Source organism: Coregonus clupeaformis, chromosome 35 (assembly GCF_020615455.1).
Source record: "Coregonus clupeaformis isolate EN_2021a chromosome 35, ASM2061545v1, whole genome shotgun sequence".
In the NCBI taxonomy this organism is placed as follows: Eukaryota; Metazoa; Chordata; class Actinopteri; order Salmoniformes; family Salmonidae; genus Coregonus; species Coregonus clupeaformis.
Genome location: NC_059226.1, coordinates 21205210 through 21225364, shown reverse-complemented (window position 1 = coordinate 21225364; position 20155 = coordinate 21205210). Strand labels below are relative to the sequence as shown.

General features: G+C 43.2%; 2 protein-coding genes across 6 annotated transcripts; one reads left to right on the top strand and one right to left on the bottom strand.

The window, feature by feature from the left end:
• The first annotated feature begins 1078 nt into the window (after window positions 1–1078).
• On the top strand, window positions 1079–18822 carry LOC121551242 (RNA-binding protein with serine-rich domain 1). Of its 2 annotated transcripts, none has more exons than XM_041863804.1 (7): window positions 1079–1114; window positions 11953–12099; window positions 12419–12586; window positions 12899–13004; window positions 15586–15739; window positions 16319–16460; window positions 18266–18822. In XM_041863804.1, the coding sequence occupies exons 1-7, from the start codon at window positions 1107–1109 to the stop codon at window positions 18363–18365; spliced, it is 825 nt and encodes a 274-aa protein (XP_041719738.1). In that variant the 5' UTR covers window positions 1079–1106; the 3' UTR covers window positions 18366–18822. The 2 variants fall into 2 exon arrangements, with proteins under 2 accessions (XP_041719738.1, XP_041719739.1); XM_041863805.1 differs by lacking the exon at window positions 1079–1114 and adding an exon at window positions 11277–11356.
• On the bottom strand, window positions 3051–11166 carry LOC121551241 (protein bassoon). 4 transcript variants are annotated; one of them, XM_041863801.2, is made up of 4 exons: window positions 11059–11166; window positions 9706–10472; window positions 8514–8663; window positions 3051–4699 (listed from the first exon to the last, which is right to left on the bottom strand). In XM_041863801.2, the coding sequence occupies exons 2-4, from the start codon at window positions 10369–10371 to the stop codon at window positions 3683–3685; spliced, it is 1833 nt and encodes a 610-aa protein (XP_041719735.2). In that variant the 5' UTR covers window positions 10372–10472; window positions 11059–11166; the 3' UTR covers window positions 3051–3682. The 4 variants fall into 4 exon arrangements, with proteins under 4 accessions (XP_041719735.2, XP_041719736.2, XP_045066854.1 ...); XM_041863802.2 differs by having other exon boundaries at window positions 9706–10443; XM_045210919.1 differs by lacking the exon at window positions 11059–11166 and having other exon boundaries at window positions 8514–8633; window positions 9706–10568.
• Window positions 18823–20155: the final 1333 nt, after the last annotated feature.

Genomic DNA, 20155 nt, shown 5'->3' with positions numbered 1-20155 from the left:
GCTCCATATGTATTGCTAATCAATAATACAGTTCATGAGTGTGCTTGACATCGGCAGCAGTTCGGCAAATTTTGGTCCATTTTGTCAAATTGGAGTCGGAGTTTGGAGCGAGTCAACTCCAACGAGTTGGAATTGGAGTCGACTCCAAAAATCCTGGAGTCATTGTCATTCACCAAAATAAATTAAGTTGAACCAACGTGGAATAGATATTGAATTGCTGTCTGTGCTCAGTGGAACCAATCACTGTGCAGCAATGTAGAACGGTCAACTAGAAGATTTCACCAAAACTGTTAATAAAGGTTTAAAGTGGAACTATAAGCATTTCAGCAACATGAAATATGTTCATATACACCCCCAGGAAGAATATGACACCTTTTTTTATATCTTCTGACAATCGAGCACTTAGATATGGTCATTTTCACGTTATCATAAATTCATATAGTAAGGCATTTGTGAAAATTCTATAGCAATATAGAGTGGGAAAGCGGCCGTGCGTTTGGACAATGAACATACACTGCATTAAATAATTAAGCAATAAGGCCCGAGGGGGTGTGGTATATGGCCAATATACCACGGCTAAGGTTTGTTCTTAACCATGACACAACGCGGAGTGCCTGGATACAGCCCTTAGCCGTGGTATGTTGGCTATATACCACAAACCCCAAGGAGCCTTATTGCTATTATAAACGGGTTACCAACGTAATTAGAGCAATACAAATAACTGTTTTGTCATAACCGTGGTATATTGTCTGATATACCACGGCTGTCAGCCAATCGACATTCAGGGCTCGAACCACCCAGTTTATAAAACCTAATTAAAACATCTGTCCTGTCCAGGACTGGAGTCTACACAGACAGGTGCACCATAGCCAATCAAAGCTACAGTAGGCCTATATGCAAATAAGCCAGTTGCCACAAGGGCCAGCCAACATTCACTTTGAACTGGACTGTGTATTTACAGGCAGTAGCACTAGCAACAGCGCGACTTTAGATCATTAGAACCCATTCGCCAAAAGCCACGTGAATGGATTTATGCAAATATGTAAATACCACCACGGGAGTCCTCTTACATTTGGGAACTTCACAATCCTATTGATCAAACAACCATGAAAAGGTAGGCTCTTTCTCCCTCAGTTACCTATGCACATCAACAACTAATGCTAGCCACAGCAAGATGAGCTCAAATCTAACAAGGGAACGTTTGATAAATATTATATTATAGTTTGATTATAGCAGCAAAGGGGGCACCAACTCCATATTAATGCCCATGATTTTGGAATGAGATGTTCGACGAGCAGGTGTCCACATACTTTTGGTCATGTAGTATGAAAAATGTATGCACTCACTAAAACTGTAAGTCGCTCTGTATAAGAGCGTCTGCTAAATGACTAAAATGTAAAATGTAATAAACCCTCTCAAACCATTTCAGCTAGTTGGCCGTCAAAATTTGACTGATAAAATATGGGGAATAGTAGCCTGCTCGTCCTTCTGCAGCTTGCTTGCCTGCCAATGCATGCATGTCCCAACCCACGTTTTGACAACTGAATGGGAACTTGCCTGCCTGCCGACCCATTTGATCGATGCCAAATACATTTGTTCAAGTTCAGCATAGCTAGTAGATTCATTTCCAATGGAAGGCGTACCAAATGACACCGGCAGCATCTCTAGCTGTGGCCAACGAAAAACGATATGAGGGGTAAATGTCGGTCACTCACCCACTCCTCCAATGACATGACATCCTCCCAGCAGCTAGCTAGCGTTGGCTCTGTGTTTTTAGCTTGCTAAATAAGTAGCTAGTTACATAATTAGATACGCTAGCCCAGGGTTGTCAAATTCCATCAGTGCATATAGAGGGGGAAAAAACGAATTCGCGGACCAGACATATCCTATTTGTTTTTTTACGTGCAACTGCGACCCAAACGGCCCATTGTTTTATTAGGATAAATATGGCCCTTTATAATGTCCACTTATGTACATAATGTTGTCGCATTTTAACATATTAAAACCAGAGATAAATAATGTTTGTCCAGCCTTTGCTGCTATGCTTGCAGAGGTGTGCATAACATGCTGCAACCATAATCAAAAAGTATTTAACTCCAAATAACAACAACTTTATGGGTTGTTGTAACATTTAAACTTAAAACATGTTTTACATTTTTTTGCACTACATGGATCACCTATGCAGTTGAATGCAGCATTGCTCAATGGTGCACTCAAAATACTGTATATTGTAGTTGAGTAGCCAACCTAGGTTACTGCTCAAATGTTGCTGTAATAAGCCTACATGTTTCTATTTTGCATTGTGTTTTGTTGCAGGTTTTGTTTTTTGGTTATTCATTGTCAAGCTTTAAAAACCGAAGCCAGACTGCAACATTTTAGTAGTTTGGTAGGACAATGGCATGTGTCTATACACTTTCCCTTGGCTGCGCATCAGGCTGTAATTGAATAAAGTAAATGACTCAACTCTTGACTCATTTAGACTCGCTTGTGTGTGTCCTATTAGGCCCGCGGGCCTTGTTTGACACATGTACGCTAGCCTATTAGCCACGTTATGACTGACTTGTGATCATTGCCCTTGCTAGTTTGATTGTATTGACATTCCCAGCCTTAGTTGTAGTCGTCCGTTTTTGTTCAAAATATTGAGTCATTGAAACTGAAACGGTGCATCCGGAATGGGTGGCGGCAGCAAACTATATACCAGGCCAGCTGTGATTTACAACCTGATAACAATATTTTTTGGACTACCAAGAAATGTATTGGTGAATTATATTAATTATGCATTGAACTGCATCCATATATTCTGTCAACAATATCTTACTGTAGGTCATGGATTTTTGAGTCAAATATAACCTATTTTTAAAACGTTTTATTAAGTTGGTTTTGAAGCATACACTGGGAATTTGATCTTTTTGACTGATATTATGATTGTCTGTTTGTTTCATATCTACAAAGTAGTTAAAACGCTGCCAGTTCCACTTTAACACTGACATAAATATTTCAACCAAAATAACTTCCTAACTTATAAACAAGATGAAGACTCATGTTGGATATTATGTAGCAATTTATTCAAGTAGCTTTAGTTCTGTACACAGACAGGACATTCTGCACTTTAAGGCTGATCTAGCAGAAGGAAGCAGAGATGTTGCATTGGTGAAGAGTTTTATGTACTGTAAAGACTGATGGCAACATAATCAAATTGCATTATTGTTCAAATGAAAATAATTGCTTCTGTGTTGCTCTTTGGGATTTGATAATAGAAAGTGTTTCATGTAAAAATGGTAGATAGGCTCGAGGACTAATATCCCTTTCAGAATGGACAATGAAGTGGCATTATTTTCTATGGAGATTGGGATATCACAGTTAAAAAATTATGACCCATGCTAAAAATATCCCTTTAAAAAACCCAAGACATAACATGTACGGAAACATTTGGCTAAAGGAGAGGTAGTGGATAATCAAATGTACAAATGTGAACCGAGCAGAAGCAACTTTGGATTAAACTATGGAACTGAACCCTACGGGGTTGGTTTCCCAGACACCGATTAAAGCATAGTTCTGGACTAAAAAGAACCTTTTCCAGAATTTCCATTATACATTGAATATGCTTTTAAGTCTAGGACTAGGCTTAATCTGTGTCCAGGAAACTGTCCCTATAAGCTCTGGATATGAGCGAACTAAAGCCTTAGAGTGCCTCCACTTTAATGATGTTGAGCTGGGTTTCCTGTGGGGAGACTGTGATGTCTGAGTCCAGGTCAACAGAGGCCTGGGTGGGGGCCATGCAGTCCTGGAGAGCCCCCTCTGTGCTGGTGCTGGGATAGTCTGTAATGTCTGTTCCTCTATAGGACTGCGTGTGCGACTGCGTGTATGTGGTGGCGTAAGACTGTGTGCATGAGGGCATGTGTGTTTGAGTGTGTGACTGCTGTGTGTAGGATGACGTGTAAGGCTGTGTGTGTGTCGGGGTGTGAGTGAGCGGGAGGCTATCGGTGGTACTGCTGCTGCACGTCTGGAAGCCGTTGGGGCTGAGTCCGGACAGTTTGAAGGCCTCTATGGTCTCCAGACTGGAGCTGTCCATCCCGTTGTAGCTGGGCTGGGCCTGGCTGCACTGGGCATACCCTCCTTGGCTGAAGGGGAACGTGTCCTGGCTGTAGGAGGCAGAGGCAGAGCCTGAGGCAGGTAAGACCGGGGGTGGGGGAGTTTTGGGATGCTGTCGTTGCTGCTGGAGGCTGGTACAGGGTGCCTCCAGTCTGGAGGCCAGGGTCTGCAGGGTGCTGAGAATCTGCCTCTGGACATGGGTCTGCTGGACCTGCTCCCTCTCCAGCCGGTACTGCTGCTCCACCAGCATGCGCACCGCCAGGCCCAGACTGTGGATCTCAGAGCCCAGGGTTTGGACCTGCTCCTGGAGACCCCCACCTCCACCACCCCCTCCCCCGCATCTCCCTCCAGCCTCCTGGTGAGCTGCCTGCTGAGGGCTGGGGTTCCTGTCTCTCCTGAGAAGGCCCTGGTTCATGCCCTGGCTCCCAGGGCTTTGGAGGCGGATGACAGGGCTACTACCCTGGGAGGTGGGTGGTGGTGGGGGGTTGGGGAGCCGGATGCCCACACGGGGAGGAGCAGGGTGCGGGGAGCGGACGGAAACGCCACCGACCCTCTGCTGGAACATCTGTCTGGGATCACTGGCTCCTGGCTGGCCGTCCAAATTCCTCTGCAGAGTATAAGTCAATTGTAACATGGATCAGTTGTAACAGGCTAAATATATCAAATTAAAACCTACTTAGAAAGCTGTTCAATGTGCCAATGATTGGTTAGTCTTTACATGACTATGAAGTTGAATAAATAAATAAAAATGGAATCCATCAATCTTTGGTTTTATTGACAAAACATTGTTTTGAGGCCATTTTTTAAAATATATTTTTGCCGCCTCTATTTTGATTGACCTTAGGAACATTCTCCATGTATCGACACATCAATTATTTTTATCAGTAAGAGAAGGCCTTTTGATTAGTCTAGTTGATGACAATAATTATTGTTGTATTTTCTCATAAGACTCCTATGATTGGGGTTAGTTGTTGTAACTCATTGGTACAACTTACCCCTTTACCTAAAATGATGTAGCATTTAGACACATTCACATATTTATATCAAATTTCACTTCTTTACATCAACTTTACATCATCCACGACGGCCCTCAAAGAACTTCACTGGAGTTTTTGCAAACTGGAAACCACATATCCTGAGGCTGCATTTATTGTAGCCGGGGATTTTTACAAAGCAAATTTGAGGACTAGGCTGCCGAAGTTCTATCAAATCAAATAAAATAAAATTTTATTGGTCACATGCGCCGAATACAACAGGTGCAGACATTACAGTGAAATGCTTACTTACAGCCCTTAACCAACAGTGCATTTATTTTAAACAAAAAAAGTAAGAATAAAACAACAACAAAAAAAGTGTTGAGAAAAAAAGAGCAGAAGTAAAATAAAGTGACAGTAGGGAGGCTATATATACAGGGGGGTACATATCAACATATCGACTGTTGTACTCGCGCTGCTAAAATCCTCGACCATTGCTATTCGAACTTCCGGGATGGTTATAAGGCCCTCCCCCGCCCTCCTTTTGGCAAATCTGACCACAACTCCATTTTGCTCCTCCCTTCCTATAGGCAGAAACTCAAACAGGAAGTACCCGTGCTAAGGACTATTCAATGCTGGTCTGACCAATCGGAATCCACACTTCAAGATTGTTTTGATCATGCGGACTGGGATATTTTCCGGGTACCTTGTGAAAATAATTTTGACGAATACACTGAAACGGTGACTGAGTTTATCAGGAAGTGTATAGGTGATGTTGTGCCAACTGTGACTATTAAAACCTACCCTAACCAGAAACCGTGGATAGATGGCAGCATTCGCACAAAACTGAAAGCGCGAACCACCGCATTTAACCATGGCAAGGTGACTGGGAATATGGCAGAATACAAACAGTGTAGCTACTCACTCCGCAAGGCAATTAAACTGGCAAAACATCAGTATAGAGACAAAGTGGAGTCGCAATTCAACGGCTCAGACACGAGACGTATGTGGCAGGGTCTACAGACAATCACGGACTGCAAAAGGAAAACCAGCCACGTCGCTGACACCGACGTCTCGCTTCCAGACAAGCTAAACACCTTCTTCGCCCGCTTTGAGGATAACACAGTGCCACCGACGAGGCCCATGAGCAAGGACTTTGGTCTCTCCTTCACAGTGCCCGACGTGAGTAAGACATTTAAGCATGTTAACCCCCACAAGGCTGCCGGCTCAGACGGCATCCCTAGCCGCGTCCTCAGAGCATGCGCAGACCATCTGGTTGGTGTGTTTACAGACATATTCAATCTCTCCCTTTCCCAGTCTGCTGTTCCCACATGCTTCAAGATGGCCACCATTGTTCCTGTACCCAAGAAAGCAAAGGTAACTGAACTAAATGACTATCGCCCTGTAGCACTCACCTCTGTCATCATGAAGTGCTTTGAGAGACTAGTCAAGGATCATATCACCTCTGCCTTACCTGTCACCCTAGACCCAAAAGATCCACAGACGATGCAATCGCCATCACACTGCACACTGCCCTATCCCAGGAGGAATACCTATGTAAGAATTAATTTACTATAGCTCAGCATTCAACACCAAAGTACCCTCCAAGCTCATCATTAAGCTCGAGCCCCTGGGTCTGAACCCCGCCCTGTGCAACTGGGTCCTGGACTTCCTGACGGGCCGCCCCCAGGTGTTGAAGGTAGGAAACAACATCTCCACTTCGCTGATCCTCAACACTGGGGCCCCACAAGGGTGCGTGCTCAGCCCCCTGTTCACCCATGACTGCGTGGCCAAGCACACCTCCAACTCAATCATCAAGTTTGCAGACGACATAACAGTAGTAGGCTTGATTACCAACAATGACGAGACCGCCTACAGGGAGGAGGTGAGGGCTCTGGGAGTGTGGTGCCAGGAAAATAACCTCTCACTCAACGTCAACAAAACAAAGGAGATGATCGTGGACCCCCCTATCCACATCAACGGGACCGCAGTGGAGAAGGTGGAAAGCTTCAAGTTCCTTGGTGTACACATCACTGACAAACTGAAATGGTCCACCCACACAGATAATGTGGTGAAGAAGGCGCAACAGAGCCTCTTCAACCTCAGGAGGCTGAAGAAATTTGGCTTGGCACCTAAAACCCTCACAAACTTTTACAGATGCACAATTGAGAGCATCCTGTCGGGCTGTATCACCGCCTGGTACGGCAACTGCACCGCCCGCAAACGCAGGGCTCTCCAGAGGGTGGTGCGGTCTGCCGAACGCATTATCGGGGGCAAACTACCTGCCCTCCAAGACACCTACAGCACCCAATGTCACAGGAAGGCCAAAAAGATCATCAACCATCCGAGCCACTGCCTGTTCACCTCGCTTTCATCCAGAAGGAGAGGTCAGTACAGGTGCATCAAAGCTGGGACAGAGAGAATGAAAAACAGCTTCTATCTCAAGGCCATCAGACTGTTAAATAGCCATCACTAGCACATTAGAGGCTGCTGCTGCCTATTGAAATCACTGGCCACTTTAAGAAATGGAACACTAGTCACTTTAATAATGTTTACATATCTTGCACTACTCATCTCATATGTATATACTGCATTCTATTCTATAATATTCTACTGTATCTTAGTCCATGCCGCTCTGTCATTGCTTGTCCATATATGTATATATTCTTAAATTCCATTCCTTACTAGATTTGTGGGTATATGTTGTGAAATTGTTAGATATTATTTGATTTGATTTGCAACTAAGATAATACCTTTGAAAAAAAATTAAAAGGCCCCCAAAAATATTTTTCAACGCTAATTCAGTTTCTGGGCCATATGACATACCTAAAAGATAACTTATTTTTTCGCCAATTTATTTTATTTTCATCCAAATATCAGTTTTAAATCATACCATTGTTGAATTACCCCTAATGTTTTACCATTAAAGACAGGGTTACAACTGTCCCTGCTATTGGGGTTATTGTAACATTAGGACTTTTTCAGACTTTGGGTCTAAGCCAGAATTGTAACTGTAGCCTACTTTTAGTTAGCAGATTATTATTATTATTATAAATGTAAGTTGTTCATGTGAAATTTTGAAATCTCTAAAACAAACAGTGTTAAATAAATACGTTTTTAAAACAACTCAAATGTGTTACTGTTGTCCCCGATCTTCCCTACTCATATCCTGTAACAAAACAGTTTAACTGTGGTACCTTTTCCAAGAAATGAACAGAATTCAAACAAAAAGGAACAAACACTCAGAGCATGCCACATGTTGGAGGAACTGCATTGCCTGAGGAAAACCGATCGAAACATAGCATGCTCCGAGTGTTTGTTCAACCTTTTGTTTGATTGCAATATGTACCACAGTTAAACTTTGGTAACGTTGTTCATTTCAATAGACAACTTAAAGAGAAATAATTGTGTATATTACGGTTTGAGTTTCCTTCGCCTTGTACTCACCGCTTGAGTAAGCCTCTGAGCGACTGGGTCATAGGACTGTGGTTGATCTGCTGGCACAGGTCTCTGGACATCAGAACCAGGAGCATTAGACTGTTCTCTTCTCAACAAAGCTGCTACCTGCTGGTAGGACTGATAAGAATAATCTCTTATCTGGGGGAAAAATGCATCCATTCAAAGCCTAGAAATTACATGATCATCACAGTAATAACACCTCTCATATGATCATTTATTTCATACCAGGATTGTGTTCAGAAAGTGGAAAACATTTTGAAACAGTGTACCGCGTGGGGGTACTATCTGAACATGTCCAACAAGAAATGCAATTTTTTTTACTGAAACATTTAAAAAGGATTGTAAATTATAGCCTGGTTACCAGTCTGTTTCTGGTACAATTCTACTCCTTGCCACTCCTTGTCATGCAAAACAAGAAAAAACTAACTAACACGGAGTACAAGGAGTGGAATGTTAGCAAAACAGGTTCTGGATTTTTATGTAAATTACACTGTTCTGAAAGATTGTACACAAGCATCTAGACTCCACCATACTACAGCCCTTTTATTTATCGTCTTCCCTTACGAGAAATCTTCCCCAGGCTTCAAACAGAATGAGAGAAGCCTGAGAGGTATACTACAAAGCAGGACTAATGACTTAGCCAGCTAACTTTCCTAAATATTTTGAAATAACATAATTTGTTTAGAAAGATAAGCTTGAAATGGGCATGGTCTAATTGACTCAACAACCAAAAACACATATCTACATTTAGATTTCTTAATGAATCAGAAAATCAGTAGTTATTTCTGGTTGTTTATCAAAGTTAGCTGGCTAACTCATTGATCATGCTTTGTAGTATAAGGGCTTCCGAGGCTATCCCCAGGCTAATTGTGCAGAGCGCATAAATGCCTAGGCTCGTTGATGAACTCAATGTGCTGTACTTTTGTCTGAGAGAATGTCGGGGGGCTGGAACAGACGCCTAATTATATTAATTTGTACACTGCAAAATGACAGTAAGCCCAAACCGATACTATATTTGACAATACCATAATAACTTCATACCTCAATTACATTGACACACTATCACATGTCTCTGTTTATTTGTTGGCATATTTGGGAGCAAATTTTATTAAATTAAAATCATTTTTTGCTGAATTACTTTTTGGTCTTAGTGAATCACACGACTATGAGACGTGCCTACCTTTGCTCTATGAGACAAAGCCTTATCCAGAAGCCTTTTGCGTGCTGCCAGTATGGGGTTAGTAGCTGGCGAGGGCGTGGCTCTCTTACGCATGTAGGCCCCTGTCACAGTCACAGCCGCTGCCGTCGCGGGTGGAAGACCCCTCTGTTGAGAGTTCTGAGCCAACGATGTGACACTGACAATCTGGATGTCCTTATCCTCATCATCCTCCTTCTTGTCCCCTTCCTCCTGTTTCTCTGTCCTGTTGCTTTGTCCTCTACTGGCGCCTTCGCCTCCTGTCCCAGACGGCCCCTGACCCCTGACCTCAGGAGGAGTGGAGCCAGGACCCTGCTTGGCGAACTCAGACGCCGCAACATAGCCTGCGTGGCGTGATGCCTCCCGCAGTAGATTCCTTATCTGCTGGTCGTTCCAGCCCTCCCGCCTTCCACCATCTCCTCTCTCTGCCCCAGCCCCAACCCCAGGTGTGGTCTGCGGGTCTGGGGCTGCAGCACTTCCACCACCCCTCTGGACCTTCTTCCTCTGGAACTCCTTGAGGTACAGGTAGATGGCCTGGGCAGACACCCGGATGTTCTCCAGCTCCAGCACCGCCTTGATCTTGCGGAAGCTCAGGCCCGCCTGCCGCAGCTCCACCACCTTGCGCTTGGCAGCATCATCCAGACGGCCCATGGTTGGTCACTCACTCCAGGCTGCTCCACTCCACAAGAGCCCTTGTCCAATCGGGACTTAGGCTACTTCTATCTGTTGAGAGACAGAGAATTCACTACTGACTGTAGTAAATAGGGCATTTGGAATTAGACTTTCAAACACATAAATATATTACGCTATTGCTGTTAAACTGATCAGAAATCACACAGATGGCACCATTTCTATCACAGAATGTTCTTCACCTGAAACCTCACAGAGATAGCGAACATTAAAAGCAATTTAACTTGTGAAGGACTCCAGGCAAAATTGACTGATTATTTTTGTCAATAGACATAAATTATTAGTTAGATTTAATAAGCTAAATAAACAGAATACGTAAGCCAATAGAACACGGCTGGCAGTGTATCTAGCCTCTGCCACAGACTTCCACCTGAGCTAAGCTTGGAAGCCGTAGCGTGGTCTATTTTTATTACTCGACCGGTACCAGCAGTCTAGCATCAACGTTCGGATGTTTGGGCACTGTGTACTGTCCACTGTCTAGCTAGTAAATATTTTAGCTAGATAGCATCAAACCTGTCCCACAATGTGGACACATAGCCTAACGGCCCTAACCTAATGTTGAAGAAAGGAAAGGATTTTATCTACATAGCTAACTAACTACCGTGAGCTGGTTCTAGCTAAGAATCTTTGATCGTGGTGCCAACTCACCTTCTTTACAATACTGCACGTTTCCAGTTCACTTGAAAATGTCTCATTTAGTGTGCAAGCTAAATCGCTAGAGGAAAACAAACATTTTTAACGAGTAACTATAAGCTAACCTTACTGGTATAACCAAAGGTCGAGAACCAGTGGTCGAGGGTTGATAGCAAGCTAAAGATTTTCATATGAATGTTGACAAAAGAGAAAAAGTGGAAAACGTCATTTAGGCGACTACGTCATTATTACGCGTCAGATTTAGCACGGATAAACGAGTGGTTGAGCCGGCTGCATCCGACTCGAACGAAATGTACGTATTCTGGGTTTATATAAGTATTTCTATGCCATTTTATGATCTTCTGAATGTTGACCATTTTGCCATTACAGTAGATGCATTTCAATGCTTGAGCTACATAAACAGAGCAGGTCACAACGTTCCTAACTAGCTATCGTTTCTGGCCTTGCTTGTTCTATGAAAGGAGGAAGGTAATGGCGGTCGCATAAATGCAACATATAAACAGTTAGCTAATGTTTGAAGATCAAGAACCGAATAATAATGCTGTTCGCTAGCTATTTTACTAACACTGTGTCTACACTTTCTTGCACACTGCACGAGCTAGTTTATGTCCATACTAGGTAGTTATCTTAGCTGCTTGGTTATCTAGATGGCCCTACATTCAGATTATTTAACTAACGCTAGCTAAATCACAATTGTATTTAACCAACGTTGGAGAACTAGCTAGGTAGTTTATTTGTGATGAGTGAATAACAGAATGTTTGTTATACTGCAACTGCCCATGGCGCATGTTTTCATGTAACGTATTAGCAAGTTAGCAGCATTTATCATGTATTTATTGGCTTTTTCATTGCATCTAACTAACTTAATTTACGTATTTTTTATCTTAGGGCACCGTCACCCACAAAGCGTAAGGAGGAGGAAAAGTCAAAGGACAGGGGAAAAGAGAAGACTGCCACTAAGGAAGGGGGGGACAAGGAGAGAGGCAGGGAGAAGGGCCACAAACGACGCAGTGCTTCCACTGGGAGCAGCAGCAGGTGAGATGCCCCCCTTGCTCTTTCAGACTCTGTATGGTCTTTATTAACCACCTCACAACAGTGCTTTAGGACACACTAGCTAGGGCTTTTCACACTGCTGAGACAAACCGCACTAAACTGAGCTGGCCTTGTTACACTGCCACCATAGTTGCTGGAACGCCCTATGTTCCCAAGGGGGCCAAGAGGTTAATTGGACAAGAATTTTGGATGGTACCTCCCTGTTTTGCCCAGTTTCTTTCCATTTCTTTCCTAATGAACACAACTCTTGTCACTGGCCTATTTGTGAATGTATATCTTACTATCCATGGGCTCGTTCCAGCTCCAGCAGCAGCTCCGGCTCCAGCTCTGGTTCCTCCAGCGGCTCCAGTTCCTCTGGCACCAGCCGCTCTGGGTCCTCCCGGTCCAGCTCCTCCAGCTCATCAAGTTCCTCCGGGTCGCCCGGCCCCGGCCGCCGCCGCCACGACAACCGCCGCCGCTCCCGCTCCGCGTGAGTGCTAGCTGATACATTGTGATTGTGCTCCTAAACAGTGTCTGCTCATCGGGACCTTACCAGGGTTCACATAGTATTTGAAATCGTCCAATTTTTTTATTTATCTAGGACAATGGAACCAGTGGCACACATTCAAAGTATTTGTTAATGTCAAATACTATTTGAACCCAGGTCTGGTTGAGAATGCCGTTTATCATGATCAAAATGGTTCAGTTGTGGGGGAAACTACACGTTTGTCGCCCTTTAAAACAGTGTTTTGTCACATGGTAAACTCTCATGGTTTTGTAAGGACTGTCCTTTGTGCTTCAGGTCCAAAACACAGAAGAAGGGAGACGACAAGGAGCGAAGGAGAAGGAGCCCGAGCCCCAAGCCCACCAAAGTTCACTTAGGAAGACTGACCAGAAATGTGACCAAGGTGAGGGGACTACACGACACGGTTCATCCTAGCTGTGTTTCTGGGCTTACTACAGTTGGTGTGCAAGTCTAATTAACCCCAAATTCAACAACTAGAATTTTTCTATGTTAATTGAATTATATTTTACACTTTACTTGAAGGTGGTATAATACACAAGGATATTCATAACCCCTTTATGAGTATTGCAGTCATTAATAACAACCTTCATAACACCTTTATGAGTATTGCAGTCATTAATAACAACCTTCATAACACCTTTATGAGTATTGCAGTCATTAATAACAACCTTCATAACACCTTTATGAGTGTTGCAGTCAGTCATTAATAACAACTTTCATAACACATTTATCATTCATAAGGAGGTTAAAAATAAATTATCAAATAGATCTTTATTTATTGTTCAATGGAAATGTGTGTTTTTACTGCCACAGTACCCAACCCTCTGACACACTATTGACATAACAGGCTGGGAGCAGCACAGTGTTAGCGGTTAGTAACAGTTGTGTATCCTCTCTCATGATCTCTCAATTTTGTAGGATGCTACTGGGTAAACAGTGCTTGGAATTACCAATATTATCATATTGAATGATTAACTTTTCTTTGAAGATATCCGGGAGAAGGCAGTTCTGAAGTAAACATATTACCTGGCCTAAAGCAAATTCTGAAGCACCAATCGTTTGTTGGCCTACAGCATGTTCTCTGACAAAATAAGACAATTACGTGTTTTTAGGGTCTTAGGTACTGTGGCTGTACAAATACATATTCATGTTGTACAATGGATAAATAAAGATCTCTATATCTATCTCTCTATGTATCTATCTATCACCAGTCAAAAGTTTGGACACACCTACTAATTTAAGGGTTTTTCTTTATTTTTACTATTTTCTACATTGTAGAATAATAGAAGACATTAAAACTATAAATAACACATATGGAATCATGTAATAACCAAAATAGATTTTAGATTCTTCAAAGTAGCCACCCTTTGCGTTGATGAGAGCTTTGCACACTTTTGGCATTCTCCCAACCAGCTTCATGAGGAATGCTTTTCCAACTGTCTTGAAGCAGTTCCCACACTTATTGGCTGCTTTTCCTTCACTCTGCGGTCCAACTTATCCCAAACCATCTCAATTGGGTTGAGGTCGAGTGATTGTGGAGGCCAGGTCATCTGATGCAGGACCATCGCTCTCCTTCTTGGTTAAATAGCCCTTAAACAGCCTGGAGGTGTGTTTTGGGTCATTGTCCTGTTGAAAAACAAATGATAAGCGCAAACCAGATGGGATGGCATATTGCTGCAGAATGCTGTGGTAGCCATGCTGGTTAAGTGTGCCTTGAATTCTAAATATATCACTGTCAGTGTCACCAGCAAAGCATAATCACACCACCTCCTCCATGCTTCACGGTGGGAACCACACATGCGGAGATTATCCGGTCACCTACTCTGCGTCTCACAAAGACACGGCGGTTGGAACCAAAAATCTCAAATATGGACTCATCAGACCAAAGGACACATTTCCACCAGTCTAATGTCCATTACTCGTGTTTCTTGGCCCAAGCAATCCCTTCTTATTGGTGTCCTTTAGTAGTGGTTTCTTTGCAGCAATTCGACCATGAAGGCCTGATTCACAGTCTCCTCTGAACAGTTGATGTTGAGATGTGTCTGTTACTTGAACTCTGTGAACCATTTATTTGGGCTGCAATTTCTGAGGCTGGTAACTCTGGGTCTTCCATTCCTGTGGCGGTCCTCATGAGAGCCAGTTTCATCATAGCGCTTGATGGTTTTTGCAACTGCACTTGAAGAAACTTTCAAAGTTCTTGAAATGTTCTGGATTGACTAACCTTCATGTCATAAAGTAATGATGGACTGTCATTTCTCTTTGCTTATTTGAGCTGTTCTTGACACAATATGGACTTGGTCTATTACCAAATAGGGCTATCTTCTGTATACCCCCCTACCTTGTCACAACACAACTTATTGGCTCAAATGCATTAAAAAGGAAATAAATTCCACAAATGTACTTTTAACAAGGCACACCTGTTATTGAAATGCATTCCAGGTGACTACCTCATGAAGCTGTTTGAGAGAATACCAAGAGTGTGCAAAGCTGTCATCAAGGCAAAGGGTGGCTACTTTGAAGAATCTCAAATATAAAATATATTTTGATTTGTTAAACTATTTTTTTGGTTACTACATGATTCCATATGTGTTATTTAATAGTTTTGATGTCTTCACTATTATTCTACAATGTAAAAAATAAAGACAAACCTTGGAATGAGTAGGTGTGTCCAAACTTTTGACTGGTACTGTGTATATATATTATTATTTTTTGGGGTTATTGAAAATATATTTCACAGCGGTTTAGATGGTACAATGATTCTCTGCACTATAGCCTACATTGCTTGTTCGTCACAGACTGAAATTAGTCGAACATTTTAGAATTTTTGCATCCATGTATAGCAGAGTGATTTCTACATATTGCGCTTTAAAGTAAATATGTACTTCTCTTTTAATGAATTGTAAGTGGAGACCAGGCCATCAGAGATCAACATGTTGAAGTCATTTTTGTCTTCTGTTGAACAGGACCACATCCAGGAGATCTTTGCCACCTATGGCAAGATCAAGATGATTGACATGCCAGTGGAGAGGCTCCACCCACACCTGTCCCGGGGCTACGCCTACGTGGAATACGAGACTCCAGAGGAGGCCCAGAAGGCCCTGAAACACATGGATGGCGGTATGAGGGCATGTTCATTAGGCCACACCGTAGTAGGACGTTTTGCAACGGGGAATGAAAACGAGCGATTCTTATTGGACCAGTTCAGATAGTTTCCGTCGTTTTGTGCCTACTGAACACGACCTTGTAGACTGTAACAATAACAGACCTGGTACATACTTTTTGTTGCGTGTGAGCTACAAGTAATACACTCTCATTGAAACCTGGCTGTTACACTGGTTGCACGTGACTGAAGATTAGCTGTGAGAGGCTTTTTCATTTTCTCCCAGTCGATGTGTGACTCACGAAGGGTAAACGCTTAAAGTGGCTTGTGCTTGTGCTTCCAGTGGAGCAGCTAAAAACCTACAATGATGGGGTTATTTCGTTACGCCAACGCTACGTCGCCAATGTATCATCTCTGGAAGACAATTCAGAGCCTTTATGTTGGACTATTGGCTTGGAGTTAAACCCCTTGTCCTGCTTTGTGTCAGTCTGAAATCTCTGAATGTCCTGGAGTTTAGATACGTGGACATTTTAACAGAGATGCTTCTAGTATGACGTTGAGGTTTGTGCGTGTTTCTGTCTTTCCTCTGTTCCCAGGTCAGATTGATGGTCAGGAGATCACCACCTCCGCCATTCTGGCTCCAAGGATACGCCCTCCCCCTCGCAGACAGTCACCCCCACGCAGAATGCCCCCACCTCCCCCCATGTGGCGCCGCACCCCACCTCGCATGAGGAGAAGGTTAGTGTTGGTCCTGGTCTGATAGCCCTGGTCTGATAGTCTTAGCCCCTGTCTGATAGCCCTGGTCTGATAGTCTTAGCCCTGGTCTGATAGCCCTGGTCTGATAGTCTTAGTCCCATGTTATGGTGAGCTGGAAGTCCTGGATTTATTGTACCGTATTTTCCGCACTATAAGGCACACCGGAGTATAAGCCGCAGCAGCTAAATTGAATGATATTGAATGATGTGTACATATATAAGCCGCACTGGACTATAAGCCGCAGGTGTTTTAATGTTTAATTACCATATGTAAGGGTTCGTGCACAGAGGGGATTGTCGGGAAAGAGATGGCTGCTTGAGGAAGCTCCCATTTATTAACATTTCAACAAACAAGTTGCATATTTGCATAACGTATTCAAGTGTTACCATTTAGTGCAATAGTAGCTACAGAACATATACTGTGCTGTGTAAACTGTACTGTATCACATAGCGTTTCAGACACACAAACTTTTCAACTTTCAAACTTAAACGGTGCGCTCCCAGCGCACATACCGGCAGTGATCTACAGCAGTGGTTTTCAACCAGTGGTCCTTGAGGGAGTGCTAGGGGTTCCCCAGCAAAATTAGTTAATAGCGTCACAATCATTTAACCACTTAACTTTGGTTATTTTTGAAAAACCTTGAAAAAGTGTGCGCATCTTTGAATATTTATCTACATTATAGCCTACAGTAGTACCATAACAAAAAACAAAGCTTACAGCGCTTGACGAGGCAATATCTGCTTAAAATATACGGTAATCAGCCTACCAGAAAAGTCATTAATCCTCGTCTTCATCTTTTAGGCTAAGGTGCAGTACACGGCTGTAACCAGAAAAGTCAAGTCATTAATCCTCATCTCCGTCTTCTTCCTGCGTACTAAAACCACCAAAGTCCTCATCTTCAGTGTCGGAAACGAACAGGCTCAGGGTGGCTTCGTCAGCCACTCTCCGCTCTCCTTCGTTGTCACTCTCAAAACCAACGAACTCCTCTTCGTCACTGTCGGAATCGAACAGCCTCTGAAGGGCCTCAGCTGTGGCGGCGTCCTCCTCTTCATCACGCAGCAGTCCAGCCTTTCGGAACCCGTTAATGATCGTGGATGTTTTGACAGCCAGATTGACTGCCTTTAACTTAAAAGCTGCATCACATGCATTTCTACGTTTGTTTTCCATAATGAGGGTTTGTGCATGAAAACTTCCTTTGCACAAACTGTCTCGCTCTCGTAATGTCTGTCTGTCTTGCTCTCGTTCTGTCTCTCGTACCACTCTCGGTTCCACTTTTACTTTTGCGCGCTACCTGTCTCACTCTTTTCCGGCCTCCAGCTTTTCCTGCTGGAGCCCGCCGCTTAAAGGTGGGGGGCGCGGACCGGTCATAGAGCCCATAGAGTTAAAGTTGGTGGACTGTAACCTGTAAAATCCATAGATTTAGGAGGTCTTCTAGTGGCCGTTAGCTGTAAAAATCCATAGATTAGCCGCACCGTTATATAAGCCGCAGGGTCGAAAAATTGGAAAAAAGGCGCGGCTTATAGTCCGAAAATTACGGTACAATACTGGGGCTCAGTAACAAACTGTTCAGTTTATGAATAATTGGTTCAATCAGCAATTTCAACAGTAATTTAAATCCTCCAATCTGACCTACTGTCCTGAGAACATTATTGTAGTATTTCATTCTCTACTCCTAGTGCCACTCTAGCTTTTTGTGGTTTAATATGTTGACCTGTTGATGGTTTCTTCACATGACACAATATAAAGGTACTTTACTGACAAACAAGTGATGCTTTGTTTACCTCCAGGTCTCGGTCACCAAGGAGACGGTCCCCCGTGCGCCGACGCTCCAGGTCTCCAGGGCGCAGACGTCATCGTTCCCGCTCCAGCTCCAACTCCTCCCGGTAGAGGAACAACGCTACCCCACAACCCCCCAGGGTCTTCTGTCTTGTGGCTGAATCAACACCCGAGGGTGAATGTATTTTCCATGATTTTTTGCGTCCTGTCCCCTCGCCTCTTCCTGAAAACGCATTGGAGGACAAAATCGGAATGTTCCTTCTCCTCCAATGTGCTTTGAGGAAGCGAGATGAGAGGAATCAAGGAAATACAATTGAGCTTGTCCCTCAGAAGAATTTGTCTGAAGTGAACCGTCAAATCTTATTACGTTTTTCCAGTTTTCATTTTAAGGTTCCCACACAGTGGTTCAGATTACTTGTTGAGCGTCATATCCTATTTTGTCCATTCAGAGTTCAGGCTTTGTTTTAGTACTAATGATTTGCTTAAGATGTGTAGCCTGTCTTTTTATCACCGTGTACTGATTTTGTACATGCTTTGAAAATAAAAAGGAAGAAACTTCAACCTCAAACTGTTTGTCGATATCAGTGGATTCTTTGTCTATATGCCAGCATAAGTTTATTGACTAGCTAGACACACATTTCTATATTTCGCCATATGTAGGAGTGTCAGTTAGTTAATAGGTGAACGGAGGAGCTCCTCTCCTTGATTGACTCCTCCGGAGGAGGAAGCTCAGGTGTATCCTTTCGCGGAAGAGTTTTGAAATCCGTGCACCCCCTTTTGAAACAGCTGTAGTTTTTTCGGAGGAGAAACGCATGCACACATTTAAAAACCATACGCTACTTGTCCTTTTATGGATAACATTTCTAGCACAACTAGCTGCATTTCTTTTGACCACTTTACACATATTTTGTGATTCCACCTCTGTAAACGTCATTTCTCTGATGACGCTCTAGTGGAGAAGCAGTCTCATTTCATACAAGCGCACTTGTTTCTACATTTCCTCACCTCCGCTCCTCAATTGCCTTTTTCAAAAGGAGGTGAGTAGAGGACGTGAGGAAGGGAGAATATCTCATTGAGATTCTCCCATGATTAGTGTAGTAAGGTTAAAACTTCTCCAGCAGGGGGCACTATCTTATACAACTGGTTTATTTTAGCACACCTGGGCGTTCAGTTGAGCGCAGAACGGTTTGCACCATTCTTCAACAGTCTCTTACTGATATGTTTGCTCTTCTTCAGTGGGTGTGATGGGATGTGACCTGATCGATATGGGTGTGACCATTTGAATCTCAAAATGTATGCAGCACACCATACTAATTCGGCCTCTGGGCTATATAATCACAACATTCTTTAACCGGTCATTTAGAACCTTCCGTTTCTGTTGAAATAAGTTAGTTATTGTGATTGGTGGGGGAAAGCCATTTATTCAACAGATGTGTCTGATTAGTGTAGTTCACTTTGATTTATATGACAAAGGTTGGTATTGTAGTTATTCACCCTGAGGGTATTTATTACAAAGCGGGATAGAGGACTTAGCAGCTAACTTTGGTCAATTCTGAATTTAACTTGGCTCACCTTTTAGCCAGGTACATTTCTATGGCAACGAATCCTTCAGCTCTAACCTGCTCCAGGGGCAGGCTAACTCCACTTTAGCTAGTGTTGTAGTATACCCCTCGGGTCTCCACCTGGAAATCGAAGTTCTAGACCATAGATGGGGGTACAATGGTTAATCGTGACTTACCTACCAGACTTCAGAATTATTCAAGGTGATTGTCCCGCACTAAAATTAGGTCACGGGTTATATCAGAATGTTGAGGGGGTTTGAACATTGGCGTTCCCATAATTGGTTGCTTCACCAGGATCATTATCAACTTTGATCCCAGGAGGTTGGTGGCACCTTAATT

Bases quoted from the DNA above. Each gene is read 5' to 3' on its own strand.
- LOC121551242 (XM_041863804.1), top strand. The intron at 15,740-16,318 runs GTATGAGGGCAT...CTCTGTTCCCAG, and splicing joins CCTGAAACACATGGATGGCG to GTCAGATTGATGGTCAGGAG. The intron at 16,461-18,265 runs GTTAGTGTTGGT...GTTTACCTCCAG, and splicing joins CCACCTCGCATGAGGAGAAG to GTCTCGGTCACCAAGGAGAC.
- LOC121551241 (XM_041863801.2), bottom strand. From the start codon at position 10,371: ATGGGCCGTCTGGATGATGCTGCCAAGCGCAAGGTGGTGGAGCTGCGG. The intron at 8,664-9,705 runs GTAGGCACGTCT...TTTTTCCCCCAG, and splicing joins CTTTGTCTCATAGAGCAAAG to ATAAGAGATTATTCTTATCA. The intron at 4,700-8,513 runs GTGAGTACAAGG...TATACTCTGCAG, and splicing joins CTCAGAGGCTTACTCAAGCG to AGGAATTTGGACGGCCAGCC.